Source organism: Macaca mulatta, chromosome 10 (genome assembly GCF_049350105.2).
Source record: "Macaca mulatta isolate MMU2019108-1 chromosome 10, T2T-MMU8v2.0, whole genome shotgun sequence".
NCBI classification, from domain to species: domain Eukaryota; kingdom Metazoa; phylum Chordata; class Mammalia; order Primates; family Cercopithecidae; genus Macaca; species Macaca mulatta.
Window position 1 is genome coordinate 22,443,548 of NC_133415.1, and position 22,301 is coordinate 22,465,848.

Sequence of the window (22,301 nt, forward strand, 5' to 3'; positions counted from 1 at the left end):
AGAAACCAGATGCTAAGTTCTTGTCCTATGTCTTAAAAAAACTCTTTCCAAGGCCAGGCGTGAGACTCCGTCTCAACAAAACAAAAAACAAAAACAAAAACAAACTCTTTCCAAGGCTCTGCAGAACTCCTTTTTTTTTTTCTAAGTAAAATCTGCTTTTTCGCCGGGCGCGGTGGCTCAAGCCTGTAATCCTAGCACTTTGGGAGGCCGAGACGGGCGGATCACGAGGTCAGGAGATCGAGACCATCCTGGCTAACACGGTGAAACCCCGTCTCTACTAAAAATACAAGAAAATTAGCCGGGCGAGGTGGCAGGCGCCTGTAGTCCCAGCTACTCGGGAGGCTGAGGCAGGAGAATGGCGTGAACCCGGGGGGGCGGAGCTTGCGGTGAGCCGAGATCGCGCCACTGCACTCCAGCCTGGGGCACAGAGCAAGACTCCGTCTCAAAAAAAAAAAAAAAAAAATCTGCTTTTTCAGAAATGATGTAACTCCTCTGCTGATTTTTTTTTTTTTTTAATAGAGACAGGGTCTCACTCTGTTGCCCAGGCGGAAGCACAGTGATGCAATCATACTCACTGCAGCCTTGAACTCCTGAGCTCAAGTGATCTTCCCATCTCAGCCTCCCGAGTAGCTGGGACTACCAGTGTGTACTACCATGGCTGGATAATTATTTGTGTATCTTGTAGAGATGGGGTCTCACTATGTTGCCCAGACTGGTCTCAAACTTGTGGCCTCAAGTGATCCTCCTGCCTCAGCCTCCCAAAGTGCTTCTCTGCTGATTTTAAATGTCATTTAACCCTGTGTCAATACCATCTTCTGCCTCAAGGACCCCACACTGGTGCCTCAGTAGCTGATTTCTCCCCTCCATGGAAAGAAAAACTATGTACATCTGAGGCTGCAGCTGGTATCCTACTTCTTTCAGAGCATCAACAGGTTAAGTGTGGATTCATCCACACCCTCAGACCTGTGACCATAAGCTCATTGCACCCCGCGCCGTTCATCTGCAACGCCATTCGAAATCTGACAGCTGCCATCTTGGTCCTACTCCTCACAATATGGCCCCTACCTCTATAACTTTATTTCTAAACATAAACTTCCTTTTCAGTCACTCTGATCCTTCAAACAGTCTTACTTGTGCCCCTGAGTCTTACAGCAACACCCCCAAATAAATAAATAAGCACAGCTTTTTCTTCCTCTGTGAAATTCTGTCCTTGGGGGATGTAGTAAGAGTTCCTAAAGATCCTGATCCTGTAAGGCCAGGATCTGTCACAGCAGTAGTAGTTCCCTCCCGGTGGGAGTTCCTTCTCTGAAACTTAGTTTCTGGTGAGTTAATGTGATAAAGAGTCAAAAGAGGCTCTAGTAATTTCTCCCCTCCCTGTACATTTGGTTGCTCCCACTTTAATAGATTTCCCCACTTCTTAAATCGGGCCTTGCAACTTGCTTTGATCCATAGAATGTGGTAGACTTCTGAGTTCATGCCTTAAGAGGAATGGCAGCTTCTGCTGCTTCTGTCTTGGAAGCCAGCCACCGTATAAGAAGTCTGAATACCCTGCTGTTGAGAGAAGTCACTGGATAGAGGTCTGAAGCCACCTTGAATGCCAGCAGAGCTCCCAGTTGCATGCAGGCACCTCACTGAGTCCAGGTGACAGTAGCAGAAGAACCACTCAGCTGAAACTCAGGTCGACCCAGAGAACTGGGAGAAATGATAAACTGTTGGTGCTTAAGTCACTAGGGCTGGGGATGGCTCATTACACAGCAATAAACAACTAGTACACATTACTTGGTAAAAGGTCAGTCCAAGTTCAAGAGGAATGATAACTGCTGTGTCCCTGGGAAGAAAAGCTCGTTTGTTGACTTGGACTTTTTTTTTCAGGGACACCACAAATATCCCAGGCAAGGAACCTCTTCCTGCTCTTTTATCCCTTGCATATTCCACTTGTCAACAAGCTCTGTCTTCTTCCTAAGTGCCTCTTGGACTTAATCCTTCCTGTCTTGTCTCACTGCTGCCATCATAGCCCAGGCCCTTATCCCCTGAGTTTAGAAATCTACACCCGTCCTCTCTTCCCCAAACCTTCTTCCTTTGATCCATCCTGTAAATGACATTGGGCTTGCTTTTCTTCCTAAACAAGGGCTTTCAGCATATCAGTCCCATCTAATCAACTCTTGCTTTCCAGGTGTGACCTGGTTCCTTTTTGTCCACTCCTCTACTCAGGAAGCCTGGATCCCAACCCACACGCACATCAATTCTATGCCTCCTCCAAGCTTCTGTCCTGCTGTTCCCTGACCCACTCAGCCACCAGCCACCTTTCTTCCAATTTCTGCAATCTTTACTGAGTCCTCTTGTCTTCAAAAACTCAAAACACTCTACCTCATAATTCAACACTTATTTATATAATTGGTGTGCTGGTCTGCAATTTTCTCTTAGGTTTATAACTCAGATTCCCAATTACATCATAAGATTGAGGGGCAATTTCTTCTTTATAGGCAAGTGCTGGTATAAAGATTTTCAGTAAAGTCATCCCTATCAATTTGAATGAGTTTTCATTTTTAAGTCCCTAGTGTGCTTTACACAACTGTGCTTTAGAACATTTGTATCTGTCACTGTACCAATATCCATTTCGTTCAGAAAGTCTGTATTTTTTTAATGGAAAATTAAATAATACCCACTGGCAAAAAACAAAAAATAACTGAGTACATGCCAGATCTGAAACCATAAAACTGCATTGCAGGAACAAACGTGAGAGCCAGGCAGAGTGGCTCACACCTGTAATCCTAGTACTCTGGGAGGCCAAGGTGGGAAGATTGCTAGAGCCCAGGAGTTTGCGACCAGCCTGGGCAGCATAGCAAGACTCCATCTCTAAAAAAGTAAAAATATTTGCCGGCATAGTAGTGTGTGCCTGTTGTCCCAGCTACTTGGGACACTGAGGTGGGAGAATCGCTTGAGTCTGGGAGGTCAAGTCTGCAGTGATCCATGATCATGCCACTGTACTCCAGCCTGGGCAACAGAGCAAGACCCTGTCACAAACAGACAACAAACAAACAAACAAACGTGGGGTCTCTTGTGTTCGCTGAGTTCAGTGCTGCAGCAGGCCACAGGGAACAGTCACTGCAGCAGCTGATGCCTGGTACTAAGACCTATGGTCAGTTAGATAAAAAAGGGATGGGCAGAAATAAAATGCAGGTTATGAATAACATATTCTAGGAATCAGATGACAGAAACATACTAACGGCAGTCCATTCCTTGGGGAAAGCATACCATCACAATACCTGCTGGTACTTTCATGTCTACCTGATATGTGCTAGGACTTAGGGTAGCATGCATTTTATTCATTTAATCTTCAAAAAAAAACCCTGGAAGGCACCGATGAAGAAACCCAGGCACAACTGAGAGTCATTGTGCCTAAAGCTAGTAAGCAGATAATGATTCAAACCTAACTGGGTGTGACTCAGATGTCCACATTCTTTCCATCTTTGCACCAGCTTGTGTTGTCTCTTATGGGAAGAGAGGAAGAGATAAGACTTCATGGCATCGAGAAAGAATTTTGTCTTTTGAGACAGGGTTTCACTCTCATCGCCCAGACTAAAGTGCAATGGCACAATCTAGGCTTACCACAACCTCTGCCTTCTGGGCTCAAGCGATTCTTCTGCCTTAGCCTCCTGAGTAGCTGGACTACAGGCACGTGCCCACTATACCTGGCTAATTTGTGTATTTTTGGTAGAGATGGGGTTTCACCACATTGCCCATGCTGGTCTCAAACTCGTGGGCTCAAGCAGTCTGCCCATCTTAGCCTCCCAAAGTGTTGGGATTACAGGCATGAGCCACCATACCCAGCCAAGAAAGAATACTTAGCAAGCATTAATACACTCTCCACTGTGCTAGGTGTGGGGAAGATTGTTGAAATACATGGCTCTTTTTAGTGGTTACCAGGGAAAGGCTTGAAGAGGTAAAGCTTCCATAAATTCCATCAGCACTCCCCCACAAATATAAGTACAATCAAGTAAAACAAGGGTGCCTGTGATACGAGCTCAGCCTCCATCTCCTGAGCTCAAGCGATCCTCCTGAGTAGCTGGGATCATAGACACATGCTACAACACCTGGTGAATTTTTAAGTTTTCTGTAAAGATAGGGTCTCCCTATGTTGCCCAGGCTAGTCTTGAACTCCTTGGCTCTAGCGATCCTCCCACTTTAGTCTCCCAAAGTGCTGTGATTATAAGCATGAGCCACCTCACCTGGCCTATTAATATTCATTTCAATATTGCTTTGGCTATCAACAAAAGTTGGAATTTTCATTTTAGCTGTAAAGCTGGTACACAGCCAGGTGTGGTGGCTCCTGCCTGTAATCCCAGCACTTTGGGAAGCTGAGGCGGGCGAATCACAAGGTCAGAAGTTCAAGACCAGCCAGGAAAACATGATGAACCCCCGTCTCTACTAAAAATACAAAAATTAGCTGGGTGTAGTGGTGGACGCCTGTAATCCCAGCTACTTGGGAGGCTGAGGCAGGAGAATCTCTTGAAACCAGAAGGCAGAGGTTGCAGTGAGCTGAGATCACGCCACTGCACTCCAGCCTCGGCAGCAAGAACAAAACTCTGTTTCAAAAAAAAAAAAAAAAAAGTAGGCTGGGTGCGGTGGCTCACGCCTGTAATCCCAACACTTTGGGAGGCCGAGGCAGGCAGATCACGAGGTCAGGAGATCAAGACCATCCTGGCTAACATGGTGAAACCCCGTCTCTACTTAAAAAATACCAAAAAAATTAGCCGGGCGTGGTGGCGGGCGCCTGTAGTCCCAGCTACTTGGGAGGCTGAGGCAGGAGAATAGCGCGAACCCGAGAGGCGGAGCTTGCAGTGAGCCGAGATGGCGCCACTGCACCCTAGCCGGGGCGGCAGAGCGAGACTCCATCTTAAAAAAAAAAAGTATAAATGGTACACAGGGATGCGTCATTTTAGAGGAGGTGAACTTCAGCCCACAGCAGTGAAGACATGGTACTGGGGGATAACCTACGGCCCACACAAAGCTGCTGATGAACTGTTTTGTGCAGTAGGTCCAACCCCAGGGGAGCCCTTTCCTAGCTGAGAACAGCTGGTCTGGGAACACCCACAGAGATAGCCCAGCATACTGCAGAGTGGCTCTGCTGGGCAGCAAATGCTTCCTGGATCCCATCTCAGCCTGCTTTACTCCTGGGGCTTGGGATTTCCCAAAGCCAAAGAAGAAAAGAAAATGACTTAGAGCTAACAGCATGAACTGCAGACCCTCTGTCGCCACTGAGTTAATCCTTTGGTTTCCACAATGTCACAAAAGCAATCTTAATAATTCACCATAGTATCAGAATTTCAAACTTTAATTTCCAAACAATTCACAAAGAAAATTCTGAAGAATGACCTCAACAGTAGCCCAAATCCATCCCAGAGCCCCTGTTTTCAAGGAAATAAAGGAAATAGGACTATTCTCAAGTGCTAGAAGGAAAAGGCACTGGTCTTGCTATCAGGAATCCTAGTCAAAAATCCTGTTTGACTCAGACTGTAATCCTCATCAAATCACTTAACTATCTAGGCTCAATTTTCTTATCTGAGAAATGGAGGCGGGAGAGTAGACATGCCATCTGCTTCATGGGATTGTTGAAAAGGTTAAACAAGATAATGTGTTGGGAGGCCGAGGCAGTCGGATCACGAGGTCAGGAGATTGAGACCATCTTGGCTAACAAGGCGAAACCCCATCTCTATTAAAAAACACACAAAAAAATTATCTGGGCGTGGTGGCGGGCGCCTGGAGTCTCAGCTACTCGGGAGGCTGAGGCAGGAGAATGGTGTGAACCCGGGAGGTGGAGCTTGCAGTGAGCCGAGATCACACCACTGCACTCCAGCCTGGGTGACACAGCGAGACTCTGTCTCAAAAAAAAAAAAAAAAAAAAAAAAAGAGATAATGTGAATGAATATAAGTGCTTTTTGTACATAGTAGGCACTCAGCAATAGCTGAAACATACTAGAAAGCAGTGCTGACATTAAAACACAGAAAGTGCTGACAGAAACAAAACATTTTCTATAATTGAGAAACTGCCTTGACCACCACTGCCGCAGCGCCCTTGGCTTTTTACTCAAACTCTAACACAGTTTTAAAAACTCTTATCAGGGATAATAGGAAGCTTTCACATCCTATTTTTTGGGCTGACTTTTGTAAGGCAAACACTAACATCTGAAATCTACTTTAAATCTATTTTTAACAAGTCCAGGTATTAGTTAGTTAAAAGAAAGCTGAGCTGGTGAGGTCACCAGCTGAGATGGACCTAAGGTTCCACATGTATTGCAGAGGTGCGACTGCTGGCATCCTCTTAGGGCTGATCTGTGCGAATGATACAATCACTAAATAACTTATCATAGGTTAAAAGTGGGAAATCTTGACCCAAATCCCTAATACAGAGGTTTAAGGAACTATGGAGAAATGTCTCCTTCAGACACTCAGCCCTCACCTCAGCTTCATCACCATCTTCCTGGATCAGGTCCAGGCTTCATGCCCAGACCATAAGACCTGACATCATCTAGCCCTGTCTGCTTCTCAGACCTCATCTCCTGCCCTCTTCATCTTAAAATTTATGTTTCAGCAACACCAACTTGCTTGGAATTCATCAGTGCACGTGTGTGTGTATGTGTGTGTATGTGTGCACGCACACGCACATGCATAGGCGCAAACTGTTCCCTTTGCCTCCAATGCCCTCACTACCCCCACCCCATCCAGCCCTAACATCTAGAACCTTGCTCCTTAAAGTGAGTCCTGCAGCTCTGGCATCCCAGAACCTTGTTAGAAATGTAACAGGCCTGTTCTAGACCTACTGATAAGAATCTGTATTTTATGGCATGAACCCGGGAGGTGGAGCTTGCAGTGAGCCAAGATTGCGCCACTGCACTACAGCCTGGGAGACAGAGCCAGACTCCGTCTCAAAAAAAAAAAAAAAAAAAAAAAAATCTGTATTTTAATAAGATCCCAGGTGACTGGATGTACTTTAAAGTAGAGAAGACCTAAACTAAGACCCCACTCTTTCCAGAAGCCCTCTTCAACAGACAGTAGCACCTGCCTCCCTACCATGCCAAACAGATGGCCCTCCTGGGTGCTCCCAACTTTTGCTCACCTCACTTATTATAGAGTATTTTGCATATGCTTATCTGTTCATGTGTCTGTCTTCGGTCTCAGACTGAGGATTCCCCACAGGCTGCAGAACACACTATCCTTGTGACCCCATTTTGTACAAGGTCTGACAGATGGTCAGAGCTTAAGAAATGTCATTTGACACAACTAATAACTTCAAAATATGTCTAAAGCTCTTGTGATTTTATTTATTTTTTGAGATGGAGTCTCGCTCTGTCACCCAGGCTGTAGTGCAATGGCACCATCTCAGCTCACTGCAACCGCTGCCTCCTAGGTTCAAGTGATTCTCCTGCCTCAGCCTCCCGAGTAGCTGGGACTACAGATGTGCACCACCACGCCCGGTTTACTTTTGTATCTTTAGTGGAGATGGGGTTTCGCCATGTTGGCCAGGCTGGTTTTGAACTCCTGACCTCAGGTGATCTGCCCACCTTGACCTCCCAAAGTGCTGGGATTACAGGCGTGAGCCACTGCACCCAGCCAAGTTCTTGTGATTTTTAAACTTTATTTACTAACTTTAACCTCAATAATTAATAGTTTTAATAACTTTAAATAACTAATAGTTTTAACAAGTTTAATAACTAAAACTTTTTTTTTTTTTTTTTTTTTTTTGAGACGGAGTCTCGCTCTGTCGCCCAGCCCAGGCTGGAGTGCAGTGGCGCGATCTCGGCTCACTGCAAGCTCCACCTCCCGGGTTCACGCCATTCTCCTGCCTCAGCCTCCCGAGTAGCTGGGACTACAGGCGCCCACAACCGCGCCCGGCTAATTTTTTGTAATTTTTAGTAGAGACGGGGTTTCACCGTGGTCTCGATCTCCTGACCTTGTGATCCGCCCGCCTCGGCCTCCCAAAGTGCTGGGATTACAGGCGTGAGCCACCGCGCCCGGCCTATAACTAAAACTTTAATAACTAACTTTAACAATGATGTCAGATACTTGTGGGCTATGTGTAAAAGTATTACAATTGGCTGGGCGCGGTGGCTCATTCCTGTAATCCCAGCAATTTGGGAGGCCAAGGCAGGAGGATTGCTGAGCCCGGGAGTACGAGACCGGCTAGGGGAACATGGCAAAACCCTGTCTCTACAAAAAATACACAAATTATCCAGCTGTGATGGCATGTGCCTGTAGGCCTAGCTACTCAGGAGGCTGAGGTGGGACGACCGCTAGAGCCTAAGAGGTAGACGCTGCAATGAGCCAAGATTTCACCACTTCTCTCCAACCTGTGTGACATGGCAAGACTCTGTCTCAAAAAAAAAAAAAAAGTACTACAATTTAGGTTAATCATGTTACATATTTGAATCTAGATACTCAGGATGCTGTGTTTATGTACTCTTTAAAATATTATAAAATAATTTTAAATTTTATCTTTTTATTATGCAAAGTTTCAAATATACACAAAAGTGGGAAAGAATAATGAACCCATCACCCAGCATCGACGAATATCCACTTTTTTAAAAACCATTCTTGTTTCATCTATTTCCCTCACCCCCACCTAGTCACTCTTTGGGGGGCTGGATTGTTTTAAAACAAATCCCAAATATGTCATTTCAACCACAAATATTTCAGTATCTGTAATTTTAAAGGACTTAACCACCATGCCATTATCGTAGCTAATAAAATTGACAGTAATTCCTTAATATGATCTAATACTCGTCTGTATTCAAATGTCCCTAATTCAAAGATGAATTTTTATGGCTGGATTTGCAGAAATTGGGGGAATGTTTTTCAGCAAACAAGACAGCTCTCAATAGTCAAACCAACAGGCCTTAGAGATCTAAAGTGTGGGATCTAGAGACATGTTAAACCTGATGGCACTGGAATTTGCTTTTGAAGTCTGAATTTCTCCTGGCTGCAATGAGAACTTAGGGTTTCTGAGAAACATACTGGCAGAAGCAGTTTCAGGGGCAAATCCAATTACCTCTGAGTTGTTCTTTTAACGGTAAGTTCTATTCCGTGCTCTGCAGGTCAAGAGCAGTTCAGATTTCCCTCTGCTCCCATTTGAGTCGTACTTCAGGTCTGCCTCCTGCTTGTTGTAGCTCTACACATAACACACCAAGGGGCAGAGATCTGGTTTCCACACAATGGCCCACCATTCAGCCAGATTCTGCTTTGTCCCTAAATATTCATTCTCCCTGGCTCCTGCTGGGTCTGTTATATTCAGATATGAACTTTCCAGGAATCTGATCATGTCACAGGGCTTTTTCTGTATGACAAGTTCAATGCTAATCATGAATAGCAGGCTTCATGCAGAGGTTTAGTATTATTCATGAAAATTGTGACTCCACATCCAGAAATAGGGCAAAAGTGGCCTAAAATAGGCAGGTTGTATCTCTGTTAAATCCGCCAGGCAATTACCAACGTCTCTTGCTACAAACTACACAAGAGATTTTGCTCAACTATGTTAATCAGACACACTGGAAGCACAATATGCTGCCAGACTCTATGTCTGAGGTCCAGCCTGATGGGGAGCCCTGGTCCCCACAGGGTAAACTGAAGGGTTTTCCAAAGAACCAAAGCCAGACACCACCCATCCTCTATCCCCAGAAACCAGGTACTATAAAGCTCTCATTCCCAACTTCTACAAATCTCTGCCCAGACCAACTCAAGGCTAGCTTTAGAGATTTTAGAGGGTTATCAAGGGGCCACAGAAAAATTGAAATAATATTTAATTTTCCTTTTTTGGAACAGTAAAGCATATCTGGTAAATATTACAAATTAGACGCATACTAAGTGGTTTATAGCATTTTGTTATAATTATCTCTTCTGGAACCTGGTTTCAATGACCACATGAATCAGCTCCTATTGGCCCAGATTATATTTTAGAAATACAAGTCGAAGATTATCTTTCCAAATAAAAGTGCCCAGATTGAAACCCCCTCTTTACCACTCCCAAGAGAATGACACAGGCTGGTACTAAAAGACTATCTTTGTGTTGAACAAATGGACCGAGGAAAATCTGCTTTCCTCTCCCTCTGCCTCTTTCTTCTTTACATAACTAGAGGCAAATGAGATGTTTTTCATTTTAAAAATTTGATTAAGCAGACTGAGCAAAAGCCCATTCTTCTGGTCTTTACTGTTTTCTCAATTTGGGGACTGGAAGAAGGCACACTCAGGTTGGAAGGATAGTGAAGCTAAGCCTGAACTGCCAGGCAGTGTTGACATCTGGGCGTTTAAATTACAAAAGGTGAGCACTATGTCTGCAGCACTGGTAGGGGGCCGCCTTTCCCCCTGAAGGCCTCAGAATTCAGCTGTTATTCCAGGTACTAGTGAAAGGGTTCCCGGGTCCCATATACAAGCCTCCTGACCTGAGAGGTGAGAAAGATGGCAAGGCAGAGGGTAGGTTTAAATAATAAGAAAAAAAAATAACCCAGATAGAATGTTATGAACGCACTGTCTTTTTCTTCAGCTCTAGGCACTGAGCTCTTTTGGCATATTTTAAAATACATTATATATACTACATTAATAGACTCCTTATAGAACCAGATCTTCCTTTAGTTTCTGTGGTTCAAACCTTCTGCAAGAGCTTTCTACACACAGTATTTTCTCTACCTTGTTTAAAAGTACAGTCATGTATCTCTTAGGCAAGGATTCGTTCTGAGAACTGCATGGTCATATAATTTTGTTGTTGTGTGACCATAATAGAGTACACTTGCACAAACTGAGATGGGATAGCCTACTACACACCTAGTCTATAATGGGATAGCCTGTCACTCCTAGGCTACAAATCTGAGCAGCATGTTACTGTACTGAATACCGTAGGCAACTGTAACACAATGGTAAGTACTTATGTATCTAAGCATATCTAAACATAGAAAAGGTACAGTAAAAATACTGTATACGAGATAAAAATTCGTTTACCTGTATCATGGCACTTGCCATGAATGGAGCCTGCAAGACTGCAAGTTGCTCTGGGTGAGTCAGTGAGTGAGTGGTGAGTGAATGTGAAGGCCTAGGACATTACTGTACATTACTGTAGACTTTATAAACACTGAACATTTAGGCTACACTAAATTCATTAAAAACTATTTTTCTTGAATAATAAATTAACCTTAGCTACTGTAACTTTTTTACTTTATAAACTTTTTAATTACTTTAGCATTTTGAGTATTTCATAATAACACTTAGCTTACAACACACATTGTATAGCTGTACAAAAATATTTTCTTCCTTTCTTTATATCCTTCTTTTTCTTTTTTTTTTTTTGGAAACAGACTCTTGTGTTGGCCAGACTGGAGTGCAGTGGCATGATCTCGGCTCAATGCAATCTTTGCCTCCCAGGTTCAAGTGATTCTTGTTGCTCAGCCTCCCAAGTACCTGGGATTACAGGTGCATGCCAACAAACCTGGCTAATTTTTGTGTTTTTAGTAGAGATGGGGTTTTACTATGTTGGCCAAGCTGGTCTGGAACTCCTGGCTTCAAGTGATCTGCCCGCTTCAGCCTCCCAAAGTGCTGGGATTACAGGTGTGAGCCAACATGCCCAGCCTTTATATCCTTCTTCTATAAGTTTTTTTTATTATATTTTTAAAATGTTTTACTTTCGTTTACTTTTTAAACTTTTTTGTTAAAAACTAAGACACAAACACACACAATAACCTAGGCCACACAAAGTCAGGATCATCAGTATCACTGTCTTCCACCTCCACATTTTGTCCCACTGGAAGGGGACAATAACACACATGGAGCTGTCATCTCCTGTGAAAACAATGCCTTCTTCTGGAATACCTCCTGAAGGACCTGCCTGAGGCTGTTTCACAGTTAACTACTTTTAATAAGTAGAAGAAATATACTCTAAAATAATAGTAAAAATATAGTATGGTAAATACATAAACCAGTAACATAGTTGTTTACTATCATTATCAAGTATGTACTATATATAATTGTATATGTTATACTTCTGTGTGACTGGAAGTACAGTGGGTTTATTTGTACCAGCATCACCACAAACACATGAGTAACGTGTTGCACTATAACATCAGTAGGCAACAGAAATTTTTCAGCTCCATTATAATCTTTATACACATATATAAAGACTAGTCCATGCCTGTAATCGCAGCACTTTGGGAGGCCAAGGCGGGCGGATCACCTGAGGTCAGGAGTTCAAGACCAGCCTGACCACATGGAGAAACTCCGTCCCTACTAAAAATACAAAATTAGCCAGGCATGGTGGCACATGCCTGTAATCCCAGCTACTTGGGAGGCTGAGGCAGGAGAATCACTTGAACCCAGGAGGTGGAGATTGCAGTGAGCCGAGATGGCACCACTGCACTCCAGCCTGGGCGACAGAGTGAGACTCTGTGTCAAAAAAAAAAAAAAAAAAAAGATTAGTCAAGTGCAGTAGTGAGAAGGGAAGAAAGAAGGAAGAAAGAAGAGTAGAAAAAGAAGTGTGATCTGTAACTGACTGAACAATCAGTTTAAATACTCCATATGGGACCACCATTGTATATGTGGTCTGTTTTGTGTGGTGCATGACTGTATCTTTTTAAGATTCCTCCTACACCATACACTCCCGAAGGTCAGCGTATCCTATTGTCTTTGTAGTTTGCATATAATAAACAGTGAATACAGGTGCCGGGTGCGGTGGCTCACACCTGTAATCCCAGCACTTTGGATCATGAGGTCAGGGGATGGAGACCATCCTGGCCAACATGGTGAAACCCCATCTCTACTAAAATACAAAAATTATCTGGGCATGATGGCACATGCCTGTAGTTCCAGCTACTGAGGAAGCTGAGGCAGGAGAATCACTTGAACCCAGGAGGCGGAGGTTGCAGTGAGCTGAGATCGCACCACAGCACTCCAGCCTGGAGACACAGCAAGACTCTGTCTCAAAAAAACAAAACAAAACAAAACCAAACCAGGGAATAAATGAATGAAACAGTTAGAAAACAGGCATTTTAGTAAAAGGCTGAAGAAACTGGGTTGTGAGTTATAAACAGTAGAACATGTTAGGCTAATGTGGGTAAAAGAACTACCACATCAGCTTTGTATGGTATTTAACAAGGTATTTACCAAATATCACTTCTGGGGACCTATTCAAATCCAAATAATAAGTAGTGCCATCACTGAGTTTCACTATGTATAAAGATGTTCATTCCAAAAAGTACAAAATACTTTTTCCCCTAGCCTGCTTCTGAGCGGTTGCCCTCTCTATCCCTGAAAGAATCAGAAATTGACCAAAAGTAGGAATTCTCATGGGGCTTACCCATCAAGGGAATACCTTTAGAATGAGGTGCCAAGGAAATCAGCATTCCTATTCCTGAAAAGCCTCAACAAGAGAAGTGAAAATCCTCAGCCCAGGAGGGCTTCTCCTTTCACATGCTCCATGAAATCCACCAGCCTAACTACCTGACTCTGGCACGGGCCTCCCTCTCCGCACTCTTAGTGTTCACAGTCCTGTAAACCATCACATTGGGTATTACAGTCTTACTCTGGCAAGCAGGTATCTCACAGTACTTCCAGTAGACACCATCCTCGTGCTCTGCCACATAGCACCAGGGGCTCACGTCTCCATCTGGGTTTCTGTTGGGGAAAAGGACAAAACTGATGACTCCTGATGTTTTTTGTTTTTTTGTTTTTTTGTTTTTTTTTTTTGAGACGGAATCTCGCTCTGTCGCCCAGGCTGGAGTGCAGTGGCCGGATCTCAGCTCACTGCAAGCTCCGCCTCCTGGGTTCACGCCATTCTCCTGCCTCAGCCTCCCGAGTAGCTGGGACTACAGGCACCCGCCACCTCACCCGGCTAGTTTTTTTTTTGTATGTTTTAGTAGAGACGGAGTTTCACCGGGTTAGCCAGGATGGTCTCGATCTCCTGACCTCGTGATCCGCCCGTCTCGGCCTCCCAAAGTGCTGGGATTACAGGCTTGAGCCACCGCGCCCGGCCGACTCCTGATGTTTTAATTCAGCTGGTTCATTGCTTTTCAGTTTTACAGAAAAGGAAATGCTTTAGCTTCTGTATTCTCTCTAATAGTTGGTCTGTATCTCAGTGCTGTCTCTCATCAAAAGGGAAAAAATGGTAATATTACAAGAACAAATATATCTGCTCTGACAGATACTTCAGAGTTTGGGGGGAAGTGAGCAAAGGTAATATATGTTTAGGCAAATTCACTGTAGTATAACTAGGACAAATGGCCACTGCACACATCATGCCAAATAGCACTGGCACCTTGAATGTGAACGTGGAGATTCCAAGGCTGAGTGAGCATAGGGGCTCTCAGCGCTGCTGATGAATATGCGAACTGACACAAATGGTCAGAGCGGCAATTTGGGAATTAGAGCCAAAGGACCTAGAAATATGCAAGCCCCCCACTTGGCAATTTCCTCTTTAGGAATTTATTCTAAGGAAATCTTATCTATAAAGATGTTCAACAAAACACTTTTATAATATAAAAAAACAGGTGGAAATAGCAAATATCCAACAACAAAGGACTGGTTAAATAAATTGTATATCCATAGAAGGGAATATGTGATATAGAGACCAGTCTTATTAATTTGCAAATATATTCACAATGCCTTGTGAGGCTTTTTTTTTTTTTTTTTTTTTTTTTGAGACGGACTCTCACTCTGTCACCCGGGCTGGAGTGCAGTGGCGTGATCTCGGTTCACTGCAACCTCCAACTCCCAGGCTCAAGCGATTCTCCTGCCTCACGCCTCCCAAGTAGCTGGGACTACAAGTGCCCGCCGCCATGCCTGGCTAATTTTTGTTTTTTTTGTTTTTAGTAGAGGTGGGGTTTCACCATGTTGGCCAGTCTGGTCTCCAACTCCTGACCTCAAGTGATCCACCCATCTCAGCCTTCCAAAGTGCTGAGATTACAGGCGTGAGCCACCATGCCCAGCCTTCTTAGATGTGTTTTTAAAGAGGCAGTTATAAAACCCAATAGATGACATAATCCCATGTTTTGAAAAGACTTATTTAGGAAAGAATGTACACCAAACTCTTATAAAGTGTCTCTAGACACTGGAACTATTGGTGATTTCGACTTTTTTCTTTTCTGGTTTTATTTTATTTCCTCTATATTGAATACTCCAGTGGTGTAATTTTTAAACAGTAAAATAGAACTCACTTAATAAAGACTCCACTGGGCGGGGTGCAACAAGAGCAAAACTCTGTCTCAAAAATTAAAAAATAAAAATAAAAATAAAATAAAGACTCCACTGACAAGCTTTCACCAGGATCAGGCTCACATTTGCTAGAAATGGGTGCTATTCCTTCCTCAAAATGCTGACTCCTCAGAGAATACTGAAGAAAACTGCGTCAGTCTCAGCTAGAACTTGTGATCCTGTCATGAGGTACCAACTTCTGATATGGAGATAATATTTTTAAAGATCTATTTCACATTTCTAAATGAGAATGGCCTGGAGTAAATACGCTTTAAGGTCTTTCCAACTCATAGGTGGCATAACAATAACAAGCAACACTACTGAAGCAGATAAATAAAATGGCAGGGGCTACTGGACACACAGAAAAGCCTTGCCTCTCTTCACTGCTTTCCAAGCCCCTTTTATTTAGACTCAGAACACTGGAAAGCTGACACTCTGGTTAGGCCGGAAATGGGCATAAAGATCCTGCAACAGGAGCTGGGAGTAACCCCTATCAGGCCAGAGTGGACTAAGCCTACCGTGTAGCCTAGAAGATAAGCTTTCCCAAAGTACAAAGCGTCCTTTTGTTTCTTGTGCCCAAAGGCAGGTGCCAGCACCAACTCTGCTCTTCCCCAGTCTCTGCCTTCCCTTCTAAGCCAGTTACTTTGAGCCCAGAAAAGTGCATTCCCATCACTCGCCAACTCTCAGACATCTCTAATGTGATGGGTCTGAAAAAGTCACACAAAACAAACATGGTGTCGGGTGTCAGCTGAGAAATCAAAGTAGGAAAACTTGTACAAAGCCCTTCTTTAAACAGTATTTTACTGTCATTTTCCTCCCTTTATTCAGTGTTCAGCTTTGATGTATTTATTTGGTAAAGCCCTTAGAAAACTGTTTATTACCAATGTCAAAACCATATTGAAAAGCATCAGAATAGCTTAATAAAGAACAAGCAAATTCATCCTTGACTTTGCTGCAGTGCTAAAACAAAAGGCCTGGACTCTTTGATGTGATAATCAACAATTTCAGCCTCCCTTTTCCAAAGTACAAACTGGTATTAAATAGTTCAGGTCTCCTGCATTCCATCAAATCAAACGAGAGGGTTTGATGTGATGGCTGACCAGGGCTAAGGAGAAAGGTGGTCCCTCCTGGCTCTCACTGCTCTCTTAATGGATGTTTACAGTACATTTCTAGGAGCCTGTGAGTAGAAGTGGGTGCTAATCCACACGAAAGAAAAATTTTTCACATAAATTAGGCCTCACTGGAAACTTAAAATTTACCTTAAAGTCAGACTTAAAAACATGAGCTCTTCTGAGAAGACTTGCTTGATAGGAAGCAACAGAGCAATGGAATAAACCAACAGCCTACTACCAAGAGACACTGTGGAACAAGAAGATGAGTAACTATGGAAAAACCAAATACTTGTCTCTCTTCCTAAACACTCTTCTCAACCCAACCAACTATTCCTATGAATAGAAAACCTATGGGAAGGTAATAAAAATTGGGGTGGGACTAATTTTTTAATTTATGCAAAAGATAAATTAACATGTATAACTTGGAAAATAAAATATAAAAGAATTATTTAATGAGCATGTAACTTGAACAATAAAAGACAACAGATAGCAAAATGTTGAAGGGGCAAATACCCAAATTGGTTGTCTCTGGGACTTGGCACTTGGTGGGGAGGGTTTCAGGGAAAATAGGTAAAATGGGGAACTCTAACTATTTAAATAACATATATTTGTACTGTTTGAGAAGTTTTTTTTTTTTTTAAGAACAAGCTTTTAACACTTTTATAACAAACAAAATAAGTCAATAGCAACTAGGAGGGAATGATCAGTTGATACAAGATAGGCAAAGGTATAGGGATAAAGAAACCATAGACTAAAGGCCTGGTGACTTTGAGACAACTACAAGGGCCCTAGAGTGTTAGCAAAGGTATGCAGATGGCAGAAGGTAAACAGTGTGGCCCACACAATACAGGAAAATATATGTTGGCTCAGCTGCGTCAATAGTGCCATGGTTGAGATTCCAATGTATGTAGAACCAGGGACACGGTGTATAGTTCAACAATCATTTTCCCCTATCCCAATGGCTCAAGAGGCTGCCTTTGCACCTGTCCTACTAATAATTAAATTCAATGCATTGCTGAACCATGAGTCTCACTACCAGGATCTTGGGCATAAGCGGCACAAATGTATAACCAAAAGTGCTTACAATCTTTGTTCTGGACCCTACATATCAGTGATCCTGAATTTGTTTTCAATCACAGATAACTCTGAGAAGCTGATCAAAGCTATGGGTCATCTCCAGGAAATTGTGAATACACATTTGAAGCACCATGGATGTCAGGTTAAGATCCCCTGCTAGAGTCAGACAGGAGGTGAAAAGCGAAGTTAACACCTTAGTCTACTAAAAGGAAGTAAATGGCACACATCTGTTGGATACAGCTGTTCCCAGAGCAAGGTTATCCTGGGCTGGCCGGAGGTAGAATAATGTAGGCAGCTTCCTTTGCTCAGAAGCAGAGGGAGTTTTCGGTCACAGATGGTGCTGTTTGACCACAACATTCTCAGTAGCGTAGGCTGCTCTGCTAACTGTGTATTGTCCACTGGTGGTAGGGCTAACTAAGAAAACCCTTCAAAAGAGACAAAGAAGTGATCAGACAGAAAAGCAGAGCTTTGAAAGCCAGCATTAAAGCAACCCATGTTGAAAACAATGGTAAATTTGTGTGTATTTGTGTGTGTGTGTGTAAGGTGTGGAAGAAATATTTTAAAAACTGACAAGATAAGTCTCTTGAGTTGGCCAAAAGACTTTCCCTAGTTGTGAGCTGGGATGAAAGGGGTTGGAAGAAGAGACCAGATATATATCTATTGTTTTAAAGTACTGAGTGGTCCCATCTTACCTGCAATAGTTGTGCTCACCCAGGCCCCCCTCCCCGTTGGGGTATTTCAGAGTGTTGTATGGATGCTGGAAAGTCTCGTTCCAAAACAGACATGGCTTCCCGCCTTGTAGTGCTGTCCAGTTCTGTGTTCCCCTATAATCCGCACCATTGGCTGTGAAACACTCTAGAAGAAAGAAAAGACAGAGCAAACTAATTTTCTGGCAACATTCATAGTTTCCTCCCTCTTTGGTTGATGTTTTGTTTTGTTTGGACCAAGTTGGAAATGGATAGTGTCTTGCTAGATCCTGGACACAGTGCAGTTAACACTTCTGGGGCTGAACAAATCTGAAACAAGGTACCCTCAAAAAGCTAGGCTAATCTTGGCACTAGCTTATCTACAGACACTAGAACATTTTCCCCTAAAGTATACAGATCCCAACTAGGACATAAACAGGGAGTTGAAGTGTACTGAAGCCCATGAAGTGAACCAGGAAACCCCCAAATCTGGGAACAGTTGGTAACAGCCATCCATGTGGAATTCTGGGTACTCGGAGGGGGTCACTGCTCTAGCCAGTGTCTCTGTGTGGTAACTAGAACCAGGTCACCAGCTGTAACTGAGCTCTCCCCTACAGTCTGAAAAGCTGCACTGACACTTGGATTTAATAAGACCATCGGATACAGCAATGCTTTGGAATCCCAATCACACAAATCTGGGAATGACTCACATTCCCTGGTAATGAAGAACAGTCCTCCCCATGCTGTTTGAGATAGAGGTGCAACAAAACAGACAATCAACATGAGGGAGGAAGGGCCGGGCTGGCATTTTCTCTCACCTCTTTCTGAAATTCTTTTGATGAGGCACATTGAAAATGGTCTCAGGCCCAATTTAATAAAATGACAAATCCTCACAGGTGCAACAATGTGTTTCTAAAATCTGCTTCTCAGACTTTGGGGGATGGGGACTGAGGCTGATAGGATTTTCACCCACATATTGCATGCATTAAACTCAAAGAGGTTCATGAGACAGGCACAGTACAAAGAACAACTTTTTAAAATTAGCTTAGTTGAAACTGACAGATAGAAGCACTTCAAACACTTCTTTAAGATATATCACTAGAAAACTGACAATCTGGGGGAGTTACACTAGCAGTCTTAGCTGCATTTCTTTCCTTCTCCTGGCATGCACTGACCTATAACTTCCAGTATTAAAGACTCTTAATACCATCTCCTGTTGTCATCCATGTGCCTACTCCAGTCTAAGCGTCTGAACAACATGAATGCATTCTGGAAGATATTTCTTTTAATACTTCAATCTATACACAGAACATCTCTCTTCCAGCACCCCCTTCCTCCGACCATCCAGGCCCTGTGTTTTGTCTGGAATGGCACCATTTTATGGATAGCCAAAATAATCTGAACATCCACCTGTGCAGGAAACCCTAGCAATTTATTTTTTATTATTTTTATTTTTTGAGATAGAGTCTCACTCTGTTGCCCAGGCTGGAGTGCAGTGGCGCAATCTCAGCTCACTGCAACCTCTGTCTCCCAGGTTCAAGCGATTCTCCTGCCTCGGCCTCCCTAGTAACAGGGATTATAGGCACCCTCCACCATGCCCAGCTAATTTTGTGTTTTTAGTAGAGAAAGGGTTTCACCATGTTGGCCAGGCTGGTCTCAAACTCCCAACCTCAAGTGATCCACCCACCTGGGCCTCCCAAAGTGCTGGAATTATAGGTGTGAGCCACCATGCCCCGCCAACCCTAGCAATTTATCATGTCTGGTACAACACTCATGTGTTATGATAAGTGCAATTCTTCGTGTACCATGAGGACCAAACCCCTCTACCAAGAGTCTGCATAAATAAGTTCAAAGGAGGCATAAATTGAAGGAGGCAGCTCAGTGTAGCATAAAATGCACTAAACCAAGAGTCTAAGCCTTGGCTTCTTGTCCTGGACCTGCTGCTGACCAGCTGTGCGACCTTGGATGAATAAACATCATCCAAATCACTTCTAATATTTACACAGTGTTTTACCATGTGCCAAACTCTGTCTAAGTGCTTTACAAATGTCAACTTGCCACCAACCCAGAGAGGTACCTTAGTACCCCATTTTGCAGATAAGGGAACTGGGCACTCGACCATACCCTATACTGCCTCTAATGGAACCTCTTCGGCATCATTCTTGCTTCCCCCATTCTCTCCCTCACTCCACTTCCGATTTTCGTCAGCAAGTCCTGTTGACTTCCCTAAAACATATACCCTGAAACTGCCTTCTCCTCTCCATCTTTGATGCCACCAGTATAGTCCCTTTTATCATCAGAGAACTGTTTGGGTCTCACAGCTTCCACTTTTGTTCTCTTACAATCCATTCTCCATAGTTCTTAAGAGAATGATGGCACTCAAAACAAAACTCAGACTCTTCCTTGGTGTGTGCAAGGCCTCTGTGACGCAGCCTCAGCCCCTTCCCCCCACTGAAGCAGAGCTCTTCCCTTACTCATTCGCTGTGCTCCAGCCACCCTGGTCTGCTTTTAATTCTGTGAACACACTATGCTATTTCCTGCCCAAAATGTTCTTCCCCTAATACTTCCCATCACAGACTAAATACACCTTCTCAGAAAACCCTTCTTATCATCTTTACTCCTATTTTTCTGCCCTTTGTTTGCTTCACAACACTTACTATCACAAGGAATATATGTGATCTGAGAGAGAGAGAGAAAGAGAGAGAGAGAGACAATGTGTGTGGTATGTACCACGCCAGACACACCAGAGCTCTATCCCAACCCCAGAGCTAGAGCAGGACCTGAAACCTATATTTCTGAAAGGCAGTCCAGGTGGTTCTGTTAAGTAATCCGGTTTGAGAACCACTAGACTAGATGATTCTAAGAACATCAGCCAACCTTTACCAATTGCTAGAATTTTAATTGCTGTGTGTTAATACATGTTTTTCTCCTATCAGAACTTGCATATCAAAACATCACACTGTACCCCTTAAATAAATAGGATAAAAATAAATTTTTTTAAAAAGTGTGAAGGGTGATCCAGGGACAGAAATGCAGCTCAATAGATCAATGGAAGGTCTTAGCTATACATAGCAACCTGCAGGAGAGGTGGGGTTCCTGAGACTCAGATGACTTGGTTTGTAATACAAAAGAATATGGCAGAATGTGTAATAAAAAGAATCCATGGCTGGGCACAGTGGCTCAAGCCTGTAATCCCAGCACTTTGGGAGGCTGAGGCAGGTGGATCACCTGAGGTCGGGAGTTCGAGATCAGCCTGGCCAACATGGAGAAATGCCGTCTCTACTAAAAATACAAAATTAGCTGGGGGTGGTGGTGCATGCCTGTAATCCCAGCTACTTGGGAGGCTGAGGCAGGAGAATCGCTTGAACCCGGGAGGTGGAGGTTGTGGTGAGCTGAGATCGCACCATTGCACTCCAGCCGGGGCAACAAGAGTGAAACTCAGTGGCAATAAATAAATAAATAAAATCCACGCACCCGGCAGTCCTCACGGAAACGAGATGGATCTGAGAGTGGAAACGGGAAAGTGCAGGCTTCTTTGCTTGGGTCTGTTCCTCTCAGACCCAATCTTATTCTCAGTTACACTGGTGAAACTGAGGCAATGTATCAGATTCTGTGGTTATTTTTTGACCAGACTTGCCCAGTACATATAAATGATGGAGAAAAGCAAGGAAAACAAACTTGAAAGCTCTGCATTTAAAGTCATCTAGTGCATCCTGATTTCATCAGAGTACTAGGGTATATATTAGGTAAATATGACCCTACCTCCCTTATTTTTTTTTTTTTTCTTCAAAACAGTGATTTTATTTCCTTTGACTATATACCTAGAACTGAGATTGCTGGAATATGGTCATTCTATTTTGAATCATTTGAGGAACTTCCATACTGTTTTCTATCGTGATTATGTTAAATTTGTTTAACTTTTATTTTGGGTTCAGGCGTACATGTGAAGGTTTGTTGCATAGGTAAATTCATGTCACAGGGATTTGTTGTACAGATTATTTCATCACCCAGGTACCCAACAGTTCTCTTTCCTGCTGCTTTCCCTCCTCCCTCCCTTCACCCTCAAGTAGACCCCAGTGTCTGTTGTTTCCTTCTTTGTGTTCATAAGTTCTATCATGTAGCTCCCAGCCTCCCTTATTTTCTACTGCTATGAAACTGATGTAAGCTTTGGCTAAATAAGCAAGGAGTGGCTTACACCAACATG

General features: G+C 43.3%; 1 protein-coding gene across 8 annotated transcripts in view; it reads right to left on the reverse strand.

Annotated features, from left to right (window-relative positions):
* The window catches only part of KREMEN1 (kringle containing transmembrane protein 1), a 110,657-nt gene that overhangs the window by 69,868 nt on the left and 18,488 nt on the right, over positions 1 to 22,301 (reverse strand). For all 8 annotated transcript variants that reach the window (XM_077950211.1, XM_028827895.2, XM_028827894.2 and 5 more), the window contains exons 2-3: positions 18,104 to 18,266; positions 13,556 to 13,647 (exon numbers count right to left, since the gene is read on the reverse strand). In XM_077950211.1, coding sequence (XP_077806337.1) covers positions 13,556 to 13,647; positions 18,104 to 18,266 — 255 coding nt within the window. The remainder of the gene's footprint in view (positions 1 to 13,555; positions 13,648 to 18,103; positions 18,267 to 22,301) is intronic.